Here is a 26,908-nt window from a genome sequence, read left to right as displayed (position 1 = left end):
GGAAGTGCATGTCAAACTTGACAGCAATGACATCAAATCATCATCTCATCTAAAGGGCAAATCACCATTTTCACGGAAATCACACCCAATGTGATAGAATCATTATTGAGACATCCCAATAAGATTCTTGCCATCCGATTGGTCAACTGCTTGTCACATGACATACTAAAAACAAAACAAAAACAAGACACAATTACACACTTTTGGTATCAAGTGTTGAAATACTGTCGAATAGTTTTGGGTGGCTCATGCTGACCTGACCAACCATGGCAATGACTCCCACAGGCTCTTTTAGAAACTTAGTTTCCCAATTCTTCTTTCCCTGAAACATCCAAAGTAATGTATAAAACAGAGAAATATGTTTTCTGCACATGCAATGGAACAAGATTCTACATTCTAATAGTGAAAGATAAGAAGCGCTATTCAAATTGGCTTCAACTTCTTGAAAACAGCATCTCATCTTTTACCCTACACACACACATACAAAAAAAAGTACAAAAACTTGTATCCTCTACAGTACTACAGTACTAAAGTAGTGATGTCAACTTGGCAACCAACAACAACTATCTCCCAGTCGACACAGGATGCCACATCTGCTGAATCACTAACATTCAAATGGCCCACATATCTTTAAATCTGTTTCCTCTGCCATTCTGAAATGTCCACTGATTATAATAGGGGAGCCATCACATTCCAGTATGCAATGAGTTATTTCTATTCAATTGGGGCACATCTTCTTTGATCAGCTGCTCTCGTAACAATGTTTCCAGCTCAGTAACCTCCTTCACGTGGGTATCATTTGCTACTTCTCGAAGTGTCCCTCTCCTCGAGACTCCTCAGTGATTTGCATATCAGGGTCACAAAGAATACAGCAAGGCCTACAGGTCATGGCATTTTTTAAATATTCATAGTGACCTCTGTGTATTTCTAGACAACTCACTTCATTCCCTCCCTCCTAGTACTGTCACGTACCTGAAGTATTAATAAAAAAAAAAAAAAATAGATAACATCTGTATTTTTTTTTTCCTCAACAACCTCAAGCAGCAATATATTCTTTCCTTAAATCTTTTGGATGATTGTCTGAAGGTGTTTGATACCATGATATAAGGTGCTATTCCCAACCTTGAGGACCATGCTAGCCTGAAGGCTGCTAGCTTTGTATGTTCATGTTAGTACTGGAGTGTGCTCAATAACAGAATATACCCAATAAAGTAGAGGTAAATTAGGTACAGAGTATACAAAAACACTTGTCAAGGCTTAAAAGAAAAGAAGTACTGTAAAACATGATATATTCGCGGCATGAATTTTTCGCGAATTGGAGCCGACGTCCTTTTTTGCGGCATGAAATTTTTGCGAACTGCCACTGGCATTCAATGCATATAGTGTAGACAAGAACTTTCGTGCGCATTTTAATTTCGCGAATCTTTGCGCTCGCAAAATTCGCGAAATTAAAATGCACGCGAACATTCCTCGTTTTACAGTACTTTGTTACATAACAAAGGTTTACTTAAAATTCTCTTCAGATCCAATAAAAGGCAGCACTTAAATTACAACACAAGATGGATCATTCCCATAGATTTTGATGTAAAACTTTCAATCCTTAAAGATCTACACATTTGCTATTAAGGTGGCACCTTAGTCACAGATCATCTTTTGCTATTTCTGTCTCTATTCATTATTTGGTACTAGATATATGACTCAATCTGAACATGGCAAAAAAAAAACAGTGGAATTCAATGATTCCCAGCAATGCTATTTCCCTTTGTGCACATACCTGTTGTAGCAGTTTGCTCCTAAGATAACCGCAAACCTATGATTACAATATTGCCTCTCTCATGGCATATCGATATTTGTGAGCTATGACACTGACTTTTTTCGACATTAGTACCTGGTATATCACTTTCATTCAAAACTACATTTTACACCTGTAATGTGTAATGCATTATGTTTTATGACATTACACTTTTCCAAAGTGATAACTTCCACATGATCACAACATTGTCTCTCAATGCTGTGAATATTTGCATACTCCGGACATCTACTTTTTTCCAAATGCCTAAATTGGCATTCTTCAGCACTCTTATGACTATGAAACTTTGCACAAGATGCAACCTTCAACCACTGCTTTCTCATAGAGGGGGACATCACACTCCCCTATTTCTTTTTGATCAACCCAAGTCCATTCCGTTGGGTTGTAAGAGATGCAAGTCTTTTGTTTTGTCTTCAAATCATCTCCTTTTGCCCTTCCCTCTCCCCCTGGCCGGTCCTGCGGAGCCAGCAGCACCCTTGGTCCCACTGCCGGCGGCGGGCTCTGCCCCGACGCTCAGGAACTCCACGGCATTGGAGACGCCCTCTGGCGTGAAGCCGCCAATGATCGCCAGCTTGCCCTGGAAGACAGTGGAGGTGCCCGACCCGCGGGATGTCGGGCAGTCCGGGATGGAATTCCATAACTTGTTGTCCTCCAGGCACTCGGACTCAGTGAGGGGCAAAGCCTTGCGACCTGCGAAAAGAACATGATACGGTCAAACCGCTCCATTGCTTTTGAATACAGTGATGGCTGGAATTCAGATCTGGGGTAGGTCTGGTATTTCACAGGAGGGAGCCTTATGGGTTTCTTGTCCTGATACTGGACAACTGATGAAGATGTCTCAATCTTTATCACTGGTATCATCATTCATCATTTTATCACTAGCCGATTTCAGGACATGTCTTCTTCAACTACTTATGCTCAACAACATTTTTTTTTTTTTTTTTACACAACCCATTGCTTAAAGAAACTAAGTCACTATGTTTGAATTTTTATGGGAAATCATAATTTCTTGAAGCAAAGAGTTTAGAATGTCTAGCAATATCAACAACAGAATTTTGAACAACTACACATTGAGAGCTATACATGAAAGATACAAAACACATATTTCTGAAAAGCTGACTGGAGCTTGCTTTTCCACTGCACACTGTTTTAACAATTGCCTGTGTATGAATGTGACACACAAACATGCATTAAAAAAAACTCTAAAAGTATGCATGCCTGTTTGAAAAAATCTATAGCTGAAACAGCTTCACTTACTCATTCCTCCAACGACCACAATCTTTCCCCCGATGATTCCTGCACAGAAGTCCCCTCGAACATGAGGCATGGGATCCAAATCTGTCCACTCATCTGGTGGAGAAAAACCCAAGATGAAAAAAAAAAGTTTTGAAAAAAGATCCTTTAAACTAAGAATAGACTTGAAAGATATTCAAGTGTGCAGGTGGCCCATGCTCTGAACCAGATGCTGCTCAAATTCCCTGTGTCACTGAGGGTACGTGACTCAAAGGTAATCATACTCATTCAAATAACCCTTCTTTCAGTATTTCAGCTCACCATGTTTCACTTGTTGTTGCTGCTGTGGCATTTCCATCCTAAAGCGAAAGCTCCTTCAACAGTGTTGATACAGTAGGCATGACAATTTAGAAGCATTAAGCACTGAACACACACATATTAATAAGATGCACAACCAGACAAAATTTGTAAACAGAATTTATATTCCTGACAAATTCTGAAAATGCCATGAATGATTTCTTGCTTTTTTTTCTTCACAGAAATAATGACCATGCCACAGATATTTCATTGGCATGTGTTTCTGAAGCAAAAACAGATAAAAGAAAGTCTACCCTAGCCTGGAGGTCCCTTTTAGTAAGATGTATGGTAATCACGACACATAAAAACAGTTTTCAGGACTCATCATGTTTGCATGATTTGGTATGGTTGTAGAAGAGTCAGTTTCATTAATCAGCAATGAGCAACTATAGGCAAAAACATGAAGTCGTAGATACATTAATACATAGCTAAACTGGCTACATACAATATTGTGCATTTGACAAATATAAAGCAATATTGACATTCTTGTCTCTCCTACTGCCCAGTATTTTGAGAATATCTTTGAGACTTGCAATATGAGTGGGATTACTGCTTATTGTAACTCTTTATGCCCCCACCCAACCAATGTTGGCATATTTGAAGTCAAAACAAGATTGAGACAAATATCTCCTGTGTGACCATCTAACTATCCCATACTGTAAGAACACCAGCAAATAAGTGCACAAAAATCTGGCAACCATTCTGCAGATGACATTCTGCGTGAACACGATTAAAGCTTTACCATTTTCGACATCGTACTCTTCCGTGTCGTCATGGAAGTCCTTCCCATCCGCCTGGAGCCCCCCGATGCAGTAGAACTTGTCATCTGTCATAATGTAGGAGCAGAAGACGCGGGGCTTGGTGATGGGTTTGAGCTTGGTCCACTTGGACTGCTTGAGGTCCAGCACCTCCAGAGCCTGAATTGGGTACTTGCCATTCCTACCACCTGTGTCAGAAAAAATAGGGGTGCAGTGCAACTCAGATTGGTATAACATCCATCCTTTTTCAGGTGGGTTAACAGATTATTTTGTCACTAGAGCACATTTGCTGGTACCCTCCTCTGCCTGCAAACTGTTGTTCCTTCTAAGTCAAATCAAAACTTCTTGCAAGACAACATTTTGACATAGAATCCATAATTCCAATAATTAGTTGTTTTTTTGTGTTTTTTTAATCAAGACCAAGCCATATATCTTAAAAATACATAAAAAAAAAAACCCAAGCTGCATTGGAAGCTTTAGCAAAAGCTGTTCCACTTTGCTACTGACAGAAATACTTGACCACTTAACTAATGACACTTAACATCGTCCTGTTACATGGAAATATCTGCTGTGATCAACTCTCAACTTGTAGACCAGTATGCATGCAATTCACTAGTGGGTAGGCCTACATTGCACAATCACCAAACATGGTGAATGTTGCATGAAGGCAGTGACCATAATATGTGTTCTCTATTGGTAACATTTTCAGCATTGTCTCAAAATGTCCACCATCACCGTAGCATGTGAGTTTATGAGCACAGCAATAATCCTCCTTGCCAACCGAACTACTAACGAGTGACACATAAGAGTGCAATGACCTGTAAATGTCAAGTCATTTCATTATGATGGCTGGAACTTACCAAGAACATAGATGATATTGCCCTTGAGATGAGCAGCTGCTCCATAGCGGGCAGTTGGCATGTCTGGCAGCTCTAGCCACACGTTCTCCTCAATGTTCAGGACTCGGCACTGTTGCAACGCTGACGTGTTGGCCTTCATGCCCCCTATCGTTATGACCTTACCATCTAATAGATATAAGACAAAAGTTGACAAAGGAGTATTTAGTAACTCACATGGTCCACATTAAAATGGTGAGTTTGACATCATGTTAACTGTGTCAGCAATATGAGTTATGACGTTATCATTTTTAAGATATAATGACCCGTATTCTCACGTTAGTGTATGGTTTCATCTTCATGTTTAGGAATAAGCTTGGTATGGAGATCCATAACTTTAAAGCAGCATTTGAATCTCTGCAAGGGACTAGACAGCATTTACAATATCTATGTGAATTCACTCTCAATCACTTTACACAAGGCATTTTTTTTTTTTTTTTTTACTCTTATCCACTCTTCCTTTGCCTGGGACTAGGAAAGTAGCTGTTGGTGTTGAGTCAACTTACTATGGACGACCGTTGCGATGTTCTGAATCTGCTCCCCTAGTGTCTTCATGCCCATGATCCATTTCTTGGTCGATGTGTCAAACACGTCCACGGCGTCAGAGGCCTCATTGCCTCCCGCCACACCGCCGAGGACAACGATCTTGTCGCCGACCACGGCTACGGCAGGCTGACCTCGCTTGTTGGGCAGGTTCGGCAGGCGGTTGTTCCACTTCTTCTTCTCAGGGTCATACACTTCAAACGCGTCAAGAGGATTCCCATGCATGCTCACCCCTCCGATGACGTATAACTTCCCCTGGCATTCCACAGCTGTGGAGTACACCCGCTTGGTGGGCATGGGTGGGAGTACCTCCCATGCAAAGTGATCTCCTCCTGCAACTGCTGCAGTTGCCATATTACCCTTTTTATTGGGGGGGGGGGGGGAGACAAAACAAAGCAATGTCTAAAGACTGGCAAAAACTGTTCATTTATATATATATATATATATATATATATATTTATACATATATTTGCACGTATCAAACACACAAAATATTAATGGGAGAATATTCAATCACAGAAAAAAAAAATCCTTCATTAGTCCATCAGAATTTAGAGGGATAAACTTAGATCTAACGACAAACGTTAGACAGATTGTTTCTATCTATCTTCAAAATGTGGCAAAAGTAAGTTCTACTATCAGACTATACTGTGGACTGATTTATTTTTGGACAGTTAATTTTTAATCATGAGTGCTCTTTTTGGAGGAATTTGTGAGTTGAAATCAATACAGAAAATAAAAATCAAATAAAATTTAACTGTTGAAATAATAAAGATTAAATTTTACGTCTGAAAAATGAGTCTGAGACACTTTTTCCAGCCCCGTTTAGAACAGTTTCAAACCTGAGTAGACCTATCTAGCTATACATACTCGTGCATCCGTATATCATAAACTTCACTGATTTGTATGCGAGATAAGATAAAGAGGAAAATCTACGGACAGACAGACACAAGACAGATTATTACCACACCAGTAAACAGTTTAATAGCAGAACAGAGGCCAGTCCCATATACCCAATTCGGTGTCACCACTACCCGTCAAAAGGCAACAGGAATGTGACTTTCTTGAATTTCTGCGCTGATTGTTACAGCTAGTTACAGTACGAGTATTGCTAGACAGTCATAACAAAATAACTCTCATGAACTATTCGATACGAGCAAGCAGAAAGTACTTACAAAGGTCACAAGTCAGTTGCTCCCTCTCTGTACCACCAACGACTGACCAACTTACCGACCGCGCCTCAATTATGAATGAATGCTGCTGGTATCCCGTTCGGCGTCACAACGGGTAAAGTACCACCGTGGTGGTCATGTCAGGGCAGGCGTGTAGATTATCCTCACGCTGTCATGCGCTGCTAAGAGTCTATCCCACACATGTACATGCGCCTACTGACTCCGCCCAGGGAGTTTCCCACCTCCCTGCTCCGCCCAAGCCGACAGAATAAGGAAATGCGATAAGTCAGCGATGGGCTATTGATCGATACAGCGCTATACCAAAACAAAGAATTATTAATAAGATGAAAGACGAATCGATGAAATAAATGAAATAGCAAGTAAAGGAATACAAAAAATGAAAAAAATAAAAAAAACACACACATGCTTTTAAAGCGTACTACTTGAATATTGATTATTGTTATAACTATTGCACCTACACGGCTGTGACTGGTATTTAATTTCATTATAGGCCTGTACAGGGTTGTTGCTTTTCTCTCGCGAGATCAATGAGGTCAGTGAGCGTGACAGGCAACAGAAGTCTATATTTCAGTTCATTTTCATGTTGAAAAACAGGGCTCTAAACTACAGATTGACAAGTTTGAGTGATAATTAATCTTAATAATTAATTTAATTGAATTGTCCAGGCCTATAATATAGCAATTTATGCAGTGGCGTAACTACGGGGGGGGGGGGGGGGGGGGCATGAGGGGGACGTGCCCCCCCCCCCCCAATCCGCTGGTAAAAAAAAAAAAGAAAAAAAATACCAAAATGGTAATTCAAGGGTTAGTAAACTGATTTTGAAATCGACATGAAAGGATGATCAAGAAAAAGATATTTTTCTAAGATTTCTTTTAACCATATAACTAAAGAGGTATTATAGTGAAACATTGCTCAAAAAGCCCGGAGACGACAAAAGATTGTGATTCAGCGTGATTCCTGGTTGGCATTTTGAATATAAGCAGGATGTGCGCAGTGTACTCAGAACATCGGAATGGCAAAAAGAGTCGCTGCAATGTTACGCAATGTGATGTTTGATAGGTTGTGCGCATTTGCTATCAAAGCTTGATCATTGATTTTGCAGTGTTGCTTTACATACTAGTCTATATTAAAATGCCTTATTGCATTGCCAATAATAAGACTTGACCTTGGCTATTTCCTAACTTTTCTATCTATATGAAACACACACACTCACAAACGCAAACAAATTAGGGGATGCTCTATATAAAGTGCAGATTTTGGACATCCTTCTCCCGCTTGGTCACTTCGACGCTCCCTCGCTGGTCATACTCCCCCAATCATGAACATAAACCAACACCCTTGACTACCAGTGGCGGATCCAGGGGGCGCACCGGGCGCCCCCTCCCTCCAAAGCGAAAAAAAAAAATACATGTAGCTACAAACGACAGTTTTTGGACTGTAAAATGTCAACATTTTCAAGCTCGCTCGCTTCGCTCGCTCGCATTTAACCGTTATATGCCATTCTCCTAATGTTACTGCCAATAATTGCCAGCAGTTGCGCCCGGTGCGCCCCCCCCCCCCTCCTGAGTTTCCAAAGCGAAAAATATAGCTACAAACGGCAGTTTTGGTACTGTAAAATGTCAACATTTTCAAGCTCGCTCGCTTCGCTCGCTCGCATTTAATCGTTATGCCATTCTCCTGATGTTACTGCCAGCAATTGCCAATAGTTGCGCCCGGTGCGCCCCTTCTCCTTAATTTCCAAAGCGAAAAAATAAAGCTATAAACGCCAGTTTTGGGACTGTAAAATATCAAAATCTTCAAGCTCGCTCGCTTCGCTCGCTCGCATTTAATCGTTATGCAATTCTCCTGATGTTGCTGTCAGTAATTGCCAGCAGTTGCGCCCGGTGCACCCCTCCCCTTAATTTCCAAAGCGAAAAAATATAGCTACAAACGGCATTTTTGGGACTGTAAAAATGTCAAAAATTTCAAGCTCGCTCGCTCGCATTCAACCGTTATATGCCATTCTCCTGATGTTACTGCCAGTAATTGCCAGCAGTTGCGCCCGGTGCGCCCCCCCCCCCGAATTTCCGAAGCGAAAAAATATAGATACAAACGGCAGTTTTGGGACTGTAGCGTAAAATTTTCAAGCTCGCTCGCTTCGCTCGCTCGCATTTGATCGTTATGCAATTCTCCTGATGTTGCTGTCAGTAATTGCCAGCAGTTGCGCCCGGTGCGCCCCTCCCCATAATTTCCAAAGCAAAAATATATAGCTACAAACGGCAGTTTTGGGATTGCAAAATGTCAAAATTTTCAAGCTCGCTCGCTTCGCTCGCTCGCATTTAATCGTTATGCAATTCTCCTGATGTTGCTGTCAGTAATTGCCAGCAGTTGCGCCCGGTGCACCCCTCCCCTTAATTTCCAAAGCGAAAAAATATAGCTATACAAACGGCATTTTTGGGACTGTAAAAATGTCAAAAATTTCAAGCTCGCTCGCTCGCATTCAACCGTTATATGCCATTCTCCTGATGTTACTGCCAGTAATTGCCAGCAGTTGCGCCCGGTGCGCCCCCCCCCCCGAATTTCCGAAGCGAAAAAATATAGATACAAACGGCAGTTTTGGGACTGTAGCGTAAAATTTTCAAGCTCGCTCGCTTCGCTCGCTCGCATTTGATCGTTATGCAATTCTCCTGATGTTGCTGTCAGTAATTGCCAGCAGTTGCGCCCGGTGCGCCCCTCCCCATAATTTCCAAAGCAAAAATATATAGCTACAAACGGCAGTTTTGGGATTGCAAAATGTCAAAATTTTCAAGCTCGCTCGCTTCGCTCGCTCGCATTTAATCGTTATGCAATTCTCCTGATGTTGCTGTCAGTACTAGTAATTGCCAGCAGTTGCGCCCGGTGCGCCCCCTCCCAATAATTTCCAAAGCGAAAATATATAGTTACAAACGGCAGTTTTGGGACTGTAAAATGACAAAATTTTCAAGCTCGCTCGCATTTAATCGTTACGCCATTCATGTTACTGCCAGCAACTGCCAGCAGTTGCGCCCAGTGCAACGCCCTTAATTTCAAAAGCAAATATATTATTATATATAGCTACAAACGGCAGTTTGGGGACTGTAAAATGTCAAAATTTTCAAGCTCGCTCGCTCCGCTCGCTCGCATTTATTTATACCGTTATGCAATTCTGATGTTGCTGCCATGAGGTGCCCCCCCCCCCAATGTCTTGACCCACGGTACGCCACTGAATTTATGATTGACTGTTAGATGGGTTCATGGAGAAAATTACATGTATATTATAACCTGACTAATATTATGAATTAATTTGTATATGATTTCACATGTCGGACACCATATATATTATAGATATTTCGTGTTTTCCTGTTTTGGTATAAAGAGTAGATATAATTGTCACAGGAATGGTATTAGTAGCTCTCTCTAAGAAACATTGTATTTTCAACTATTTCAAAATGTTTGGCATGCCGCATACTCCATTTTTTACTATTTGTGAATATGTATCGCCTTGTATCAGAATATATTACCTATTATGTATTTCCTTTTATTGAGGAAAAATAAGAATAATTGTGAATTGAATTGAATATATTGAATATATTACAAAGCAATTGTGATATCACAAAGCCCTTCTGACATTGCGCGCTGCTCGTTACCTCATTACGGTCAATTTGAGAAATGTCACAAAGCAATTGTGACATCACAAAGCAATTTTGACGTTGCGCACTGCCTGGTCACTTTGTGAATGTCACAGAGCAAATCGACATCGCGCCCTGTTTCGTATTTGCATCGTATGGTGATCCCTCCACAACATCGCATCCACCACATTGCTTTTCTCCTCAATTTTCCTTCTTTTATATAATCTTGTGATGTAAGATGTCGAGCAAATACTTAATTTCGAGTTTCCGGTTAAAGGCATTGGCCCCGGTGCCTCAAACAGTATGACCCTGCTGGTCACTTCGGGGCTGCGCTCCTCAGTAAAAAATGATAATAATAATAATAATGATACTATTTTGGAGTCACCTCTGTCCATAGCTTTAACCAGAAACTCTTGAGGTAAAGTACATATTTGTATATTATTATACTTGATGGCAAAATGTATGCTATCACGCGCACTGTATTATTACGTAATGCTTTCATTTATTCCATGCGCAGTGTACATGACTCGGTTTCCACATCAACGTCAATGCATGGATTTATAGACGAACTGTGCACTCGCACATGCACACCTGGGATTCTCTCGTCCCAGGTAGAAAAACCAGTTGGCTAACTGGTACTGGTACCAGTTGATTCCAGTTAGGGCAACTGGTTTCAATATGGAAAATGGAACCTGGAATCAACTGGTATCAACTGGTATTCGTCCAAATGGAATCAACTGGTACCAGTTGGAATCAACTGGTATCAACTGGAATCAACTAGGATCCAGTTGACAAAATTAATTTAGTGTTGAATTATTTGATGTATGGGTTCATACCAGAACATGTGTATGTCACGACATTGTTAATATCTACCCTATCATAATCCTACAGCTAGACTTAAAGCCTATACCTACAGGTACATCTAGGCTTAGCCTATGTCCTAGACCTAGTTAGTGCAAGAGATTTTTCATTCATATATATAGGGCCATCTAGTTGCAATACTTTAAGACATGGTTACCAAGTAGATTACATTTTTATTATAAAAATATGAAAATACCTCATCAAAGGCACAAGTGGAAATTGTGAACGTCACGGCAATAATATTAGGTAAATTTCTAATTACATTTCAGACATTTAAGAGTTTATTGAAATCATAAAAACAATAAATTTAACAATATTCTATCTTTTTCACATAGAGGATTTGAATAGCTTATGAATATTCATGCCCACTAGAACCAGTAGAAACCAATAGAAACCAACTGGTATCAAGTGGTATCAACATTTCAATGTTTTAGTTACTGGGTTTTAATCTAGAATGAAGTGGAAAGCAAGTCCATGCAGTCAGGTACATTGGTTTCAAATTGTGTCAACCATTGAACCATTTGCACACAAACCGACACAAACATGCACACACAAACACACACAAACTGCTCGAAATACAGTCTGTCAGTTTAGTGTCAACTGATCTAAATTGGTTCCAGTTGAATTAAGTTGAAGTCATTAAGAGTCCAAGTTCATTAGTTCAATCATGTCAAATGTTTTGCATCATTTTGTTTTGTTTACTTTTTAATTTGATGTTTTAAAACAAGTTTAATTTACTTTTTAATTCAGTTTGATGAACTGATCGAATTCAAAAAGTAGACTCCAGGTAAGACTCAAACTGGCATCAGACGCAGTTACCATTACCTATTAAGATATCAACTGGTACACAATGAGACTTCAACTGGTATCAACTTGTACCAGTAGATTACAATTGGTATCAAGTGGTGGTACACATTGAGACTTGAACTGGTATCAACTCATAGACCAGTAGAGTAGACTTTCAGTTGATATCATCTGGTACACAGTGAGACTTGAACTGGTATCAGTAAAATTTCAACTGGCAGGAACTGTTACCAACTGGTACAAAATGATATTTGAACTGGTATCAACTGGACTGGTAAGTAGTGCAACTTCAACTGGGATAAACTGGTACCAGTAAGACTTCAACTGGTATCAACTGGTACAAAATGACACTTGAACTGGTATCAACTGGTACCATAAGACTTCAACCGACAGAAACTGTTTACCAACTGGTACAGTGATACTTGAACTGGTATTACAACTGGCCATCAGAAGACTTTTACTGGTTTCAACTGGTAAGCAGTGCAACTTCAACTGGTATAAACTCGTACCAGTAGGATTAAACTGGTATCAACTGGTACCAGTATGTCTTCAACTGGTTTCAATTAGAATTGCTCATTTTGTTACTGGAAAGTTGGGAGTTACCTTGCTGGTTTGAACTGGTACCAGTTGAAACCATTTAAGACCAGTTAAAACCAGTTTAAACCAGTAACGACCAGTTAAAAATGCTTACTGGTTTCTACTGGTTTCTACTGGTTTTTTGACCTGGGGTGGCTGCTCTCACCATGGCCAAGACCGCAAAACACATGCATGAAACAATAAAACCTTCCACCTCCCTTTAATACCAATCACTCACCAGGGAGGTGGAAGACTTCACTCACTGTGCACACAGCTTTTGAAGGTACAGTAGAAAAGTCATCAGCTTGTACCACAAGACAAGCGTTCATTACTTGATCTGCAGGAAAGCGATGAATAATACATAGATATTGCCATTAACGCGGCTGTGCAGGGTGGCTCGAATATGCGACGTTCCTATGGCAACCTTCAATTTCCTATACCGGTGATCTTATATTCTCTCACTTTACACGCGTCGAACACGAATTCGAGAGAGTGTTCACTATATCAATACCAGGGTTGGGTTTTTTTTTTCTGCTTTAGATAAATATCATGGTATTCTCAGAGTGCAAGCAACAATTTATTATGATACTTGAAGTATAACGCCAGTGATAATCTAATACGTTGCTGTATCATTCTGCAGGCATCAATGTGTTGATCTGCGAATAGCGTAATATTGCATTTGAAGAATAGGGCAAGAACCAGGTGCAGATGTCGTATAGGACAAGCGGGAGCAATCAGTAAGTATTGAGGTTTTACATCCGTCTTTTTTATTCCCGAGTCGTTCTTATTGTCTTATCTCCTTCGTGCTTAAATTCATTCTCTTTTTTCTTTTCATCAGTATCACGCCATCACCATTGAATCCATCATCATCTAGTCGTCATCCTTCTCCTCCTTATCCTCCTTTTCTTTCTCTTTTCTTTATTGAAAGTTATATATCTTCTTCCAGATTATAATAATACATGAACACAAACGTATGTTACTGAATGCGGTGTTTCTGTTCGTAGTTGATCCGAATGGGTAAGTAGATTAAAAAACAAAACCACACAAAGTGTCATTTTCTCCCCTTCTCCCTTTAGCTTCATGCTTATCCTGCAGTGTTTGTAAAATGTCTTGTGTTTACCGTTCAAAGAGAAGATTTGCTCCTTGGATTCTGCCGACAAGAAAGGGAAAACCAGACACGTGGGACTCAGATGGGGGCATTGTCGAATGTCGAGAAGAGAAAAAAAGGAGTGAGATTTTCAAATCAACCTGTGAAAGGGCAAACAAAGTTTTTATGTGCAGGTCGACACTATCAAAGTGCATTGTCTGGATTATTGACCCGCCCGCTCCCTAACCCTCTCGGTAGAAAGTCTTCGGAGAAAATCAATGTTGTCAAAGCAACTAACGCTAACCTTCCCCTTCTCGGGATAGGCAGCTGATTTGTGCACGGTTATAAGCACGCGACAAGGCGTATAGACAAGAAGTAGGTCCGTTATAAGATAGATTTTGCACTAGGTTGAGATACGTCCTACACTTGATGACAACTTTCCAAGAGGACATCTATAAGCTCTACTTGGAGGAGGCTTGCAGGAATTTTCATCTGTAGAGTTCTCCGAAACTTCAGGACCATTACGAAAACTCTTTCTGTTATTTGAAGTACTATGTTATTCGCTATATAGGATTTGACTTTGTCTGGGAATCTCTGCGCGGTCACGTTTACCTAGAGGCTGTGTACACTTGGCTTTCAGCTCCTTGCAGCCTGACCCGAGAGTTAACCTCACGAGCAACGTGGGAGAGATGGTAACCGGGCAAGTGCAAGTGAATGTCAACCCAAACTTCACGACAAACTCAATTTCAAGAAAGCCACCATCGTAAGTATACGGAATGATAATGTGTATAGTATATTATGACACTGTAAGCAGCATATCAGTCTATAAAATATGTGCCGTGATTTTTGAAAGCATTTAATTCAACGCAGGTGTCTATTAGAATTTGGATTTTAACCTCTTATCATACTTTATACGTACGCTCACCAGATGATGAGAAGAATTATGAGAGTTTCTGATGTGTCAACTGCTGTGGTTTACTCACTCATTCCGAACATGCCTTCAAAATGTTTGATGATAATATAATATTCAGGTGGTATAAGATCGGGCGCTATGTATAATGAAGACATTGGGTGATCCTCGGTTTGTTTCTGTTCGTGAAATCGTGTTCTTGTTTATCAAGTTTAAAGATGTTTGGAAGGTTCCAGTCATATTCAAATGAAATATGATTGGCGACTAAGATAATACATGTCGAATATCTCCTTTCAGTCATTAATTCTTTCCCTGATGGTTTGACGACACAAAATCCTTTAGAAGTCAAATTTTCCTTTCATGCTGTGCGATATATGTCTATAGACCAATGGTAGACATAGTCAAAGGGATGGTATAGTATTGGTTGAGGTGACGATTCAGCTTTTAAATTCTTGCGAGATACTTAGAAACAGAAACCACTTTTTTTGAAATGTTGAAGAGCGTGCAATTCTGAGAGGAATTCAAAGTTTATTTGATGAAAATCGGCTTTGAAATGGCCGAGACATCAACAACAACAACAAAAAAATAAATAGATAAATAAAACAAGGTGATCCTATAATAAAAGGTGGGTCCCGCTTTTTATTAGGATCGTTTCGTTTTGGATATCTCGGCCCTTTCAAAACAAATTTTCATCAAATAAACTTTGAATTCCTTTTAGAATTGCATGCTCTTTCATATTTCGTAAGAGGTTTCTCATTATCTCAAAAATCATATCAAAAAATAGTGGAAACCTGAAGCCCTATCTCAACCGAAACTGTACCATCCCTTTAAAGTAATGATGATTTCATAGGTTGCCTTATCACCTGTCGTCTGAACATCTGGACTTTGAAGCTGCTCCTGTCAAGAGCCAGGACTATAATGTTCGATGCCTCTTCAGATAGTAACCTCCAACTCAGGGTGGTAATCAGACAGAGCACGGTCTGCAAATACACCTTTTTACCCGCCAAGGAGGAACAACAGCTAGAGCAAACACAACTTGAACATTTTTGTTCTCGTGTTATCAATGCAGACTGTAAAGAAGACAATCACATCGAACGCAGCAATCGGTTAATGTGGTAATGATTGGTCAAAGGGTATAACTGACTGTTGATTAAACGGTTGGTTTTTTTTTTTTGTGTGTGTGTGTGTGTGTGTGTATGTGTGCGCGCGTAATGCCTTAATTCTGCGCATCATCAAAACAGTAACTACGGTTACAGCTGTGATGGCCTGGGTATATCACGGAGTTAGCAAGAGGCGTGAGTTCATATAAAATAGTTGTCAATCTTTAATAATACTAGTCTTATGCAGCGACATCGTATTTTTCAAGTTGCTGAAAAAAAAAACCCTCGCCTTTTTTATCTTTCTGTATTTGATGGGAGCTTAGCAATAACACTGTATTTACAATATAGCAACCGATATAGAGATTGATGCTGCATATTTTTTTTTTCGTTCGTATTGTCTACATAATACTCTGCTGTGTCTGCACGTTCTTGTATTACAGCGTGTACATCACACGCAGTTTGTCGAGAATTATGTTGTTGTCATCTATAAAGTGTCTTTTAACGTTATTTTTCCCCTATAGGCATAAATATAATAAGAAAATAACTATTATAAAGACGCTTCGTGATGTGCTACTTGACTAGACACACACTTTTCATTTCTAATGTACATAATAATGTTTTGATTTGATTTTGATATTGTTATACTGTGCATTCTCGTGCGATATAGGAGGGTTGAAAGATGGTATTGTCTTAGTTCCACAGTATTCTTTCATTCACTAAAGTGGTTCCCATCGAATAATGTGGAAATGTGTTTGAACCCCTGAATCCATCTTGCATTTTCTTTACATCGTCCTACTACTGTAACATCACGGATGGTTCCCATCTAAAGCGGGCTGCACATACGTAGGTTGAACCAAAACCTTATCAATTCATAAAACGAATTTCATATTCACACACACACAAAAAAAAATATATAAGGAATAAATGAATGAATGAATGAATGAATGAATGAATGAATGAATGAATAAATAAATAAATAGATAATAAATAAAATTTAATCGGACCTCGGATTGTGACGTAGTGAAGTGCCGTAGTCCCCCTCACCCCCCCCCAAAAAAAAATGTATATTGCTCTTCTGTTATGACATCACGAGATATTCGTCGTCTTGCTACATCTATCAGAGGGTAGATTATGGAATAAACAAATCCATAACTTTTGAACAGATTGTCCGATTTTCCTCAAAATTTTGCTTAGTTTTTCCTTAAATACCTTTCTTCATTAGCTGAGTCAGCATAAAATATATTGTGGAAGAAACTTCCCCTGAAGTGCAGAAAGAGGTCAATAACAGACATTTCCAGGGGCTTACAGAACCTGTTTTTTTCTTTCTCACTGAGCAAGATTAAGATAGCGCAAGCTACATGAAACAAAAGCAACTGTTCGAGCCGAACAACAGCAACAAAAAAAAAAAAAAAAAAAAAAAAAAAAAAAAAAAAAAAAAAAAACCGCGGGATTTTCCTATACCCGGGACTCCATTCTTCAAACTATATACGACAGAGTATGAGTAACGTAACTCACTGTCACTCCCGTTGACTGGACGATGCTACATGATTAATGTCTCGTCAGACCAATCAAAGTATCGAAGTGTGATATCCCATGATGGGCCCCTCATGTTTGCCTCAATTAATCTCGTAATCGCTTATTCAAGTGAAGATATTCACATTACAATCTCATCGAAGCGGATTACAAGACAATGTTCTGGTCTCCATTCGACTGACTCGTGTTTGCCCATTATGCTCGCTCATGATCCTTGATTTCTGTATTGATACAAAATGTCTCTCTTCCCTTTTGTATTTCACACAGATCGAGACAAACAACCCTTGTGCAGATGAGCTGAGAGGATTACCGGGCAAAGAGAACTACTCCAAGGTGTTGAACGACAAGGAACAAGACTCCCGACTAGGGGGGATCAACTAGGCTAACCAAAGCCATTTAAGACACAATAAAGGAGAGCAGCTCTTGATACCTCATCTTCAAGAGGATGAAACTACGAGAAAGTGCCGAATACTGACGTCATCACTTGCAAAGGTGTGGTGGGAAAGTGTTGACCGTTACAAACAAATTCTTCGAACGCAGGACTGCAGCAGCTGCCCCTGAACAACATGAGCTCTCCCTGATGGGTTGTAAACAGACATCATAAGAGGGATCTACGCTTGGTGAAAAATTCATAAACATCATTTTTACAAACCCCTCAGGCTGGGAACTTCCATCAACAAGTAAAGTTGAGTCTTGGTAGAACTGAATAGCAAACAGATAACCAGGGTTCATTTGTGGCGCACAATACTTCCATTAACGGTGCTACCGACACAATAGATAACTGCGGTGTAAATAGAAGATTGTTTCTTCCCGAACCCCTTTAGAAAAGGTTCATCCGCTGAGAGGTTTTCGTGTCAAAGACGAACCGAGACAATTTGGCAATTCGCGGATTAAGGCAGAGAAAAAGTCCTAGGTGAGGTTTCGGGTCAGCGATGCAGCACAAAGGGTCAATACAATGGCTGTAGAAAACCCTGTACCCATAGTGAGCCACGACCGGGGGTCGAATGCCGCCAGCAAACACGCCAAACATCTGACAGACATCAGAGTGTCGAGTCAGAAGCTCGCTCTCCAGCACACGGTGCGAGCGAAAAAACTCGACGAGCGGCAACTGTTCAAGTTCTTGAAATCGCTTGAAGACAGCAAAAGCAGGAGACTGCTGCAGATAGACAAGGAAGTGGCAGAAGTGGAAAAGTTGTTGAAGCGACTGAATTCCGAGCAACGGGAGAATCGTGCCAGCTCGGGTGATGATCTGTCCGATTTCGAGGGAGAGGATGGTGGCGAAGTAACGAAAAGTGCTGACGCCGGAGCGAGGCGGCGACGCGGCGTCAAGAAAAAGCAGACGGTCTCGAAGATGTCCAAAGAGTTCGACGAGTATGCATTCAGAGCCCGACAGAAACGAGGTAGCATAGATCGCTTAGGGAAAAACAAGGCAGACAAACTGTTGAATGCATACTATAGATTTGACTCCGAAGGAAACCGTCGACTATTTTCGCCTCTGATTTCCAGCCCATCCAAGACGCCAAAGCCTCCAGCGCGTGTAGCGTGGGACTCTGATCTCTTTTCCGAGGATATTTCGGTATCCAACTACACCGTTGCGACTGAAACGGACAGTCGCATCAACAGCGGCACGAATAGAAGCTTCATGTCCTTCGCCGACGACGTTTTCGACGACGACGTGACGCGAGCAGACACCATCACGCCAGGGCGAGCAATCTTCATGACATCGGGCAAATTCTCATCACAAAGCGTGCGGAAACCATCGAAGACACACCGGTCGAAATCTGTAAAGATCGCAACACCACAGGGTGTGGATAGCATGCCGTCTTCGCGGTCCAGGTCGCGGAAAGTTTCGAGGACGTCTGAAAACGGCGATCGACGGGAGAGAAAGAGAGAAGGGCAGGTTGCCAACGATTCTGTGAGTGTCGCCTCGAAATCAAGCGCTGGCTCTGAGACCCATTCGAAGGTGCCCGTCGTCAACGTGACAGGCGACAAAGAGGATGACATTCCGCTGAACTTCAAACGTTCTAGACTCAAATTAAAGCGGCGACCAACGAATCTCGCTCAAGAGGTCACTGTTGATCAGCCGAAGATAGTCCTGCCAACCGAGAACGCCGATCGTAGCGACGAACTCCAGAGGGCATCTACTCGGGATGCCTGTACTGGTGCATCTTGCCAAATCGCGGACTGCATATTCCACCGCCCACATCACCTTCGACGACAGAGTACCATGATCGAAGACCCCCAGTCGACTTTCGACGAGTATTACCGCGTCGCGAGCGCAACACATTCGCGTGCGACGGGTCAGCCGATTATCTCGCCCATGTTCCAAACGGCCGAGGATAGGGCGTGGAACCAAGCGCGTCGCCTCCCAGTCTCCCCGCCGAGCCCTACGCCGTCCGAAATCCTCGCCGACGTGGTCATAGAGCGTGAGGAGGTCGCCGAGAAGCCGGACTACACCGACCTCGACGTCATGTTGTCGGTTCGTCGGCCCATCAAAGGCTCGAATCGCGATCGAATGCTCAAGGACAAAGAGGAGAACATCAAGAACACGTTTAAAATCATGAGACAGAAGATGGCAGCCAGCATACCGCCAGATTTCAATACGAATTACGGAGTACCAACGCCCAACTGGAAAATATTGAATCCCCTGAAAATGCGACATAAGATTGCCCATTCATCCCCCTTATTCACTCTCTGGAAATTGAACTAGAATTTGTTACTGATTTCATCCAATCAACCTGTTTGGGATTATACGTATAAAGGAGCAGATTATGTCTATTGAGAGCAACAAAAAAGGTTATTTACCTCTCGCACTAGAATTTTTCTTGAATCCGCAATATATAAAATGCTAATTCACGTATATGTTATGAAGTAAAAAGGAAAAACCCACAATGATCCACTTTGTTTCACTACTGTTTCTCAGCTTGTACGCAACATACATATACTATTTTATATTATTTATTTCAACAGGTGACTGTTGAAATTATCCAGTGGTCTTTCCGTATCCTTTGCTAAATGAAGGTGCTATAGTTCTCGGATAACAACATTGTGTACCATACAATTGAACTTGCCATTCTTGTAGATGTCTATCGGTTGGTATTTCGCTTGTAAAATAGTAAATGTCATAAATTTTGTAGGAACTCAGTTAAGTGACATGTCGAGATTAGGAAGTTCTGCCAAGATATCAAAATAGGAAAGAACTTACCATTCACGTCTATCATGCTTAAACACACAAACAAACATAGGTTGCTGTAGATGCATTGTCTCAACACATTATGTTCCCCAAGTTGTAGTTTTTGTTTAACTTGGCGATGGCCTTTCAACATCATGTTCAAATCACACGGGGTATATAGTTTCTTTTGAAGGGCAATGAATAGGCTGAGATTGTATTCCATATATATCCCTAATTCTTAATACTGTCAATTTGAAAAATTTTGCCATTATTGCAATTCACAACGATCATAATTATAAAAACAGCGATAAGGAGAATGTTAAGAATAACGTGACTTGCCAATAATGAAAATTTGTCTATACTCTGTTTATTAGTACGCGTGATATCATCGATGTATTGTACAATTTAATTCTGACCATTGATGATATTGTTCAAATCGTAACAGCATAATTCCGAACGATTCTGCTCATTTTTTAAAAATCAATATTATTTATCTGTGAGGATTATAACATGTGAAGAAAAAATTGCTGGCATCAAATACCATTCGAAAAAGCAAGGGGCAGTTGATATCTGATGGTGTAATGTGTCGTGCTGAACATTTGCAGGCTGATCATTACGTTGGACTAATTCAATATCTACAATGGTAAATCATCCCTATTCTCAGTATTTACCAGAATTTACAGGGTTATAATTAAACTAGACCTCCATTGTGCGTTTCCCATTGTGATTGTTGATTTTATTATCTGTCGCATAAGAGGGACTCCATAATTATCACAATACGTTGATTTTACGTTCATTTCACATGAGAATTGTCAGCCAATGAAGATTACAGCAACGATTGTGACGACATGACGATATTCTTAATATACCCCTCTGCATGCCACAGTCATGACAGTATTTTTTATTATTATTATTATTATTATTTTTTTTGTCTGTAAGTTTGTGCGTGAAATTCGTACACATTTGACTGGCACACACACACAAAAAAAAGGAAAAAAAAAAAGGTGAAGTGCTTGGCTGTCGCTGAGTTAGTCAATGCATCTGCAAGTTATGAGTGTGATTAATTTTTTTAATTGTATTACGATGGGTCCAGCCCTTTCATGTGCAATACAGTAGTAAGCGAACTTGATACATAGAACAACATGCAAAGCATGTGTTTGTTTAGTTATTTTTCTGTGTCTGTTTGCAGAATCTAGTACATGGTACCAATATCAATCGAGTGATGAAATAACGCCGCTTTCTTTTCTGGATTACGGTTAATAGTAGCACATGTAAAACGAAACGTCGAAATTGCCTTTTTGTTGTTGTTGTAGTTGGCATGCAGTGTTGAAAAGACATTCCACAGCTGTGTTTTGTGCATTATCGCATATAATATTTCAAAAGTGAAATTTTATGAATGACTGTGTACTTCTATTTTTTTTAATGCTCTTTTTTGTTTTTGTTTCATTGCATAATATTATGTTTGGAACCACTGCAGGCCGTTGTCCATCTCAGCACTGCAAAGTTCATTTTAGGTAGAGGTATTTAAACATAATCCATGTACCTCAGGCGTGTATAGGCTTTGTGATGAAATCACTCGCCCCTTTAATTGACAGGGTATACAATGACACGACATAGCAAACTTGGGTAAAAACAAGGGTACATTTTAATTGAAGTCATCTTAAATTGAGTAAGACAGGAAACAATTTGCTCAGATTTCCAGGAACGTTTAAAGGTATTAAAAATGAATATGAAAATTAATCTGCAGGGCTCATGTCTATGCTATGATAGTATTCATAAACATTATTTGGTTTGTCGTCTATGGAAGTGCTGTACAATGTACTAAAATCATCTGCTCATGCGGAAGTGAGAGCCACATCAGTGATTCCTCCATCATCCTATGATGGAATGTTTCATATTGTTAGTGAAGTGTTCTTATGAAATACATACATTCTACAATATTGCATGTTTTGAATTGAGTGATGTAAAGGTATGTGACCACACGAGCACTTTAATGTATTTTGTTTAAATCATTATTATTCCTGCACGGATGCAGCACTTGGTGACTATATAAATTATTATTATAAAGCAGAATGTGACAGTTTTGTAAAAACTGAATAAAGCGCGGGGTCCGATGGATTACGACATATACGCACGCTCAGATAGCATCTATCTTTTCCTTATTTGCTTATCTTTATCTGTGAACACTAACATATTGAAAGTATTGTTATGTGCAAAAAAAAAAAAAAACCAACACCCACAACACCACCAAAACAAAACAAAACAAAAACAAAGAGAGAGAGAAAAAAAAGATGTGGAATACTAGTACCCACATTCTCTGGATAAATGTGTGTGTGTGTGTGTGTGTGTGTGCGCGCGTGTGTTTGTGTGTTGATTAAAAAAATGAAGAAGGTGGAGGCCCTCGAAATTCGGCAATAAAAATTCTTTGCAAAAGTCCATTATCCGTTTTCTCTTGACGCGATAGTCAATCAATTATTGATGTGTATAAAAATGTGCATATAATTATATGCCGTTAATGTAACCAAAAATTAGAAATTCGGCATATTATTGTTTGCAATCTGTATTTTGGGAGTGGGTCATTCTGTGTGCAGAACAACTTATAAACATCATTTTTTTTCTCTCTCTCTCTCTCTCTTTCTTTCTTCCGTTCTATGAAAGGCCAGGAACACACAGGGAGCGAACGAGAGAGGGAGGGAGAGAGTCGAGTGTGTACGTAATGTAGAAAAGAAGATGAAAAGAAAAGGGATACATTTTGCAAATAGGTGTAGCTCCAGACCGTTGGCATTCAATTAACGCGGACTCCTGGGGAAATGCAAACACGAGCACTGCATCAGTCATTCCTCCCACGGGTAAAACCTTTTGTTAACGACAGATACCCATTTTAAGGAAAAACTCACGTAGGGCGACAATGAAAACCACTTTCCGTAAGTCCATCAGGATAAGCTAAGACACCATGTCGTCCTGCCACTCTCTTGGCATTCCCGTCGCAGTAGAGCTAATTATCGTTACTTGTTACGAGTGTAGCAGGTTTATATTGTTGGTGTCTTTTAAAGTACATTTTATTTACCGATTCAAGACGAAATTTGTGCTAACTGCGCCTCTTGCACACTGGAAATGTTCAATTTTGTGATAAGCCACCAAGAGGCGGAAAGAGATCGAGCATGCAAGTTGTATTGATTTGGGTGACTAATGTTTGAGGAGTTCTTGTGACTTTGCCAACGCACTTGGAAGGTCTCTTGCGATGTATTTCCCACCAGCTTCGAAAATGAAATAACGACAGCATACCGACATGGAAAGATATTTATGTGCCTTGGGACCCCCGTAAGGTATAACTTATCTCCCCGACACCTTTTATCTCCACTTTTAGTAAGCATTCAGATGTAGAGTTATGATCCCCCCCCCCCACGCTCACACACACACACTCACACACTTTCTGAAGCAGAAATCCGCTTATAAAATAAAAGCCACTTTCTTTTGATCCGTTGCTTCTCCTCCTCTTATATCCTCATCTTTGATTCTACTCTTTCTTCTTTTCCACCTTCTCTGATAATCCTTAACTGATTTTGGGCTGAAGATTTCCTAGTATCTCTTTTTCACATCGTTATAATGATTATTGTGGAAAGCAACAAATGCTTGTCCGTATCTTTTTTTCCTCCGGAAATATTCCGGTCATTGGCACTCTATCATTGTCATTCATAAAAGCACCACGAGCGTTTATCATGACATCGTGTAATACACGCTACAATGAACTTGCAAAATGGTGGTGGTGGGGAAGGGGGGGGGGGAATTGGGAAAAGGGTGTCATAGGTTGCAGCAGGGAGGTGGGAAGAGATCTCTTAACACCTCCCTGGTTGCGCGATTTTCATACCAGACTGACTCGTCTACTTTTCTCTGCTCAATTCTCAAAGACGGAAACGAAAAATTCCCCAACAACCATTCCCCGTACTTGTATACCGCCTACTGTAACTACATGTAATAGCAGTGTTCAGAATATACCAACTAGCAGTGTATGAAAATACACGTATAATGAAGATCTCCTGACGACACTGAACGAGAGGCTTTATCAAAACGATGAACAGCTACACTGTATTTAAATAGCAATCAAAATATGGGCCATATGCGGCAGAGGGAGATATACTGGATTCTCAAGTTGCTGTTGATTCCACCCCACCTTCTTTTGCTCTGTCTGTTTGTCTGTCTGTCTGTCTCTCTCTCTTTATATGCATATAAACACATATTAACACACACATACAGAATTGCAATCTGATAAGCAAACACAACTTAATGAAACAAATCTAAAAAAAAAAAAATTAACAACATCTCACCCACACACACACACACACACACACACACAAAAGCCTCTGAGCCAAGCTTGGTTGAGATTATAATTTTTCTTTCCTTGTTTGTCCAAATAACAGATCACATCTCATTTTGTAACAGAATCACATAATGGCAATTAGAGGAGCACCCATTATGCATTTATGACTACCAGACATAAAAAGGTGACAAAGATATAAGGAAGGATACTGATTAATGATTGGGACAAAAACAACTAGATAATAGTTTGCTTGAAAATAATAACACTGGCAGGAGAGAATAATTATGTACACATATCATCACATTTGGTAATGAAGATCTGAATTAACAATAAGCTGAACATGCAACAACAAAAATCAAGAATACCTGTAGGGCAGCTGCTTTGGCATTTCTAACATTGGTAAAATAATTATATAAGGCAATCTTCTGAGCTACTGGTTCATGCATTTGTAACTTAATATTCAGATAAATGTAAGTTTACATTCTGGCTTGTCTAACTCTACCCTGTTTTCTTACAACATGTGCAAAACACAGCAGCCTGACTTGTTAATGACTAAATCCTGAAAATATAAACACATTACCCACATTCTTATTCTGAATTCTCTTCATTGGCTCCCCATTGTGAATCAAATTAACTTCAAGGTTTTACTACTATTGTCCAAAATCAACATCCCTTCACTTCAAGCTATTTTGTGGTAATTCTGATTTTTAATGCTTGTTTTTAATAGCATTATCATGTCTACATTCCAATTTATCTACATGTTCATTGTACTGTATCATAAAAATTTATTGTACTCAAAGTTAAGTAAATCTTTGTTGTATCTATGTATCTTTTGTACAGCACTTAGAGACTTTTGTATAAAGCACCACATAAATGTAATTTATTATTTTCTTATCATTGTACAATCATATTTGAAAAAAAAAAGTTTTGATGCTTCAGATGGGGAAACAGGGTAAAGCATGAATACACATACTTCATGTCATGCACAGTTAAAGGGATTGTACAGTTTTGGTTGAGACCTAATTTCAGGTTTCTAACATTTTTTGGTTAGATAATGAGAAACCTGTATAAAATATGAAAGAGCATGTAATTCTATGAGGAATTCAATGTTTATTTGATGAAAATTAGTTTTGGATTGGCAGAGATATCCAAAAAAAAAAGAGCGATTCTAATAAAGTGTGGGACCCACACTTTGTTACGATCGCTTTGTTTTACTTTGTTTTTGGATGTTTCAGTCATTCCAAACCCGATTTTCATCAAATAAACTTTGAATTCCTCTTAAAATGGTATGCCCTGTACTATATCATAAGTGTTTTCTTGGTATCTCGCAAAAAGTTAAAAGCCCAATTCTCATCTCCACCAATACTGTACCATCCCTTTAAATCTACTCATGAGAAAATACAATGTATCCACTTTATACCGTACATCTTGTGTGTACAATGGAGAATGCCACATATGCATGTACGTTGGATTCAATCTCCTTTATGCTTTCTGAGAGCAAATTTAAGACAATGAAAATGAATGTACTTCAAATAATTTGATGTTATATTTCAACAATAATGTCATTATAACACAATGCTGTGGCAACTTCATGATTTCCTCTCACATTCACCAATACAATATGTGGAGCACACTAGCAAGGAATGCTCCTAAGAGAAAACATGTACATGTATGAACTGTTGGCTTTGGGTGCAGCATAGAAACTATTGCATCAAATGGTCCTCAAAATGGTATGAAACAGCCTCATGAACAACATATCAAATACTGTAGCACACAAGCAAAAGATAACAACTGCACTGAATGATTACTGTAAAACATGATATATTCGCAGCATGAATTTTTCGCGAATTGGAGCCGACGGCCTTTTTTGCGGCATGAAATTTTCGCGAACTGCCACTGGCATTCAATGCATATAGTGTAGAAACGAACTTTCGCGTGCATTTTAATTTCGCGAATCTCCGCACTCGCGAAATTCGCGAAATTAAAATGCATGCGAACATTCCTCATTTTACAGTATGTATCAGTGCAACCAAAATGCATTCTTACCAGTAAACAGAGACTTATTTCTCCATCATCAGTGATTATTTCACAAACACACACAAAAAAAAAATCCACCAATTCAAGAATTAGA

General features: G+C 39.8%; 2 protein-coding genes across 2 annotated transcripts; one reads left to right on the top strand and one right to left on the bottom strand.

Moving 5' to 3' along the window:
• Positions 1-1,374: 1,374 nt before the first annotated feature.
• LOC140241036 (kelch domain-containing protein 8B-like) lies at positions 1,375-6,831 on the bottom strand. Its single transcript, XM_072320809.1, has 6 exons — positions 6,773-6,831; positions 5,561-5,957; positions 5,019-5,183; positions 4,143-4,346; positions 3,068-3,160; positions 1,375-2,500 (listed from the first exon to the last, which is right to left on the bottom strand). Exons 2-6 carry the CDS (start codon positions 5,949-5,951, stop codon positions 2,229-2,231), a joined length of 1,125 nt encoding a protein of 374 aa, XP_072176910.1. The 5' UTR covers positions 5,952-5,957; positions 6,773-6,831; the 3' UTR covers positions 1,375-2,228.
• Positions 6,832-10,994: 4,163 nt separating this feature from the next.
• On the top strand, positions 10,995-20,165 carry LOC140241025 (uncharacterized). The gene is made up of 4 exons (XM_072320798.1): positions 10,995-11,027; positions 13,298-13,394; positions 14,385-14,507; positions 17,555-20,165. The coding sequence occupies exon 4, from the start codon at positions 18,243-18,245 to the stop codon at positions 19,995-19,997; it is 1,755 nt and encodes a 584-aa protein (XP_072176899.1). The 5' UTR covers positions 10,995-11,027; positions 13,298-13,394; positions 14,385-14,507; positions 17,555-18,242; the 3' UTR covers positions 19,998-20,165.
• Positions 20,166-26,908: the final 6,743 nt, after the last annotated feature.

Source organism: Diadema setosum, chromosome 2 (assembly GCF_964275005.1).
Source record: "Diadema setosum chromosome 2, eeDiaSeto1, whole genome shotgun sequence".
Classification (NCBI taxonomy): Eukaryota; Metazoa; Echinodermata; class Echinoidea; order Diadematoida; family Diadematidae; genus Diadema; species Diadema setosum.
Note: the sequence above shows the minus strand (reverse complement) of the source record. Positions and strands in the feature narration are given on the sequence as shown.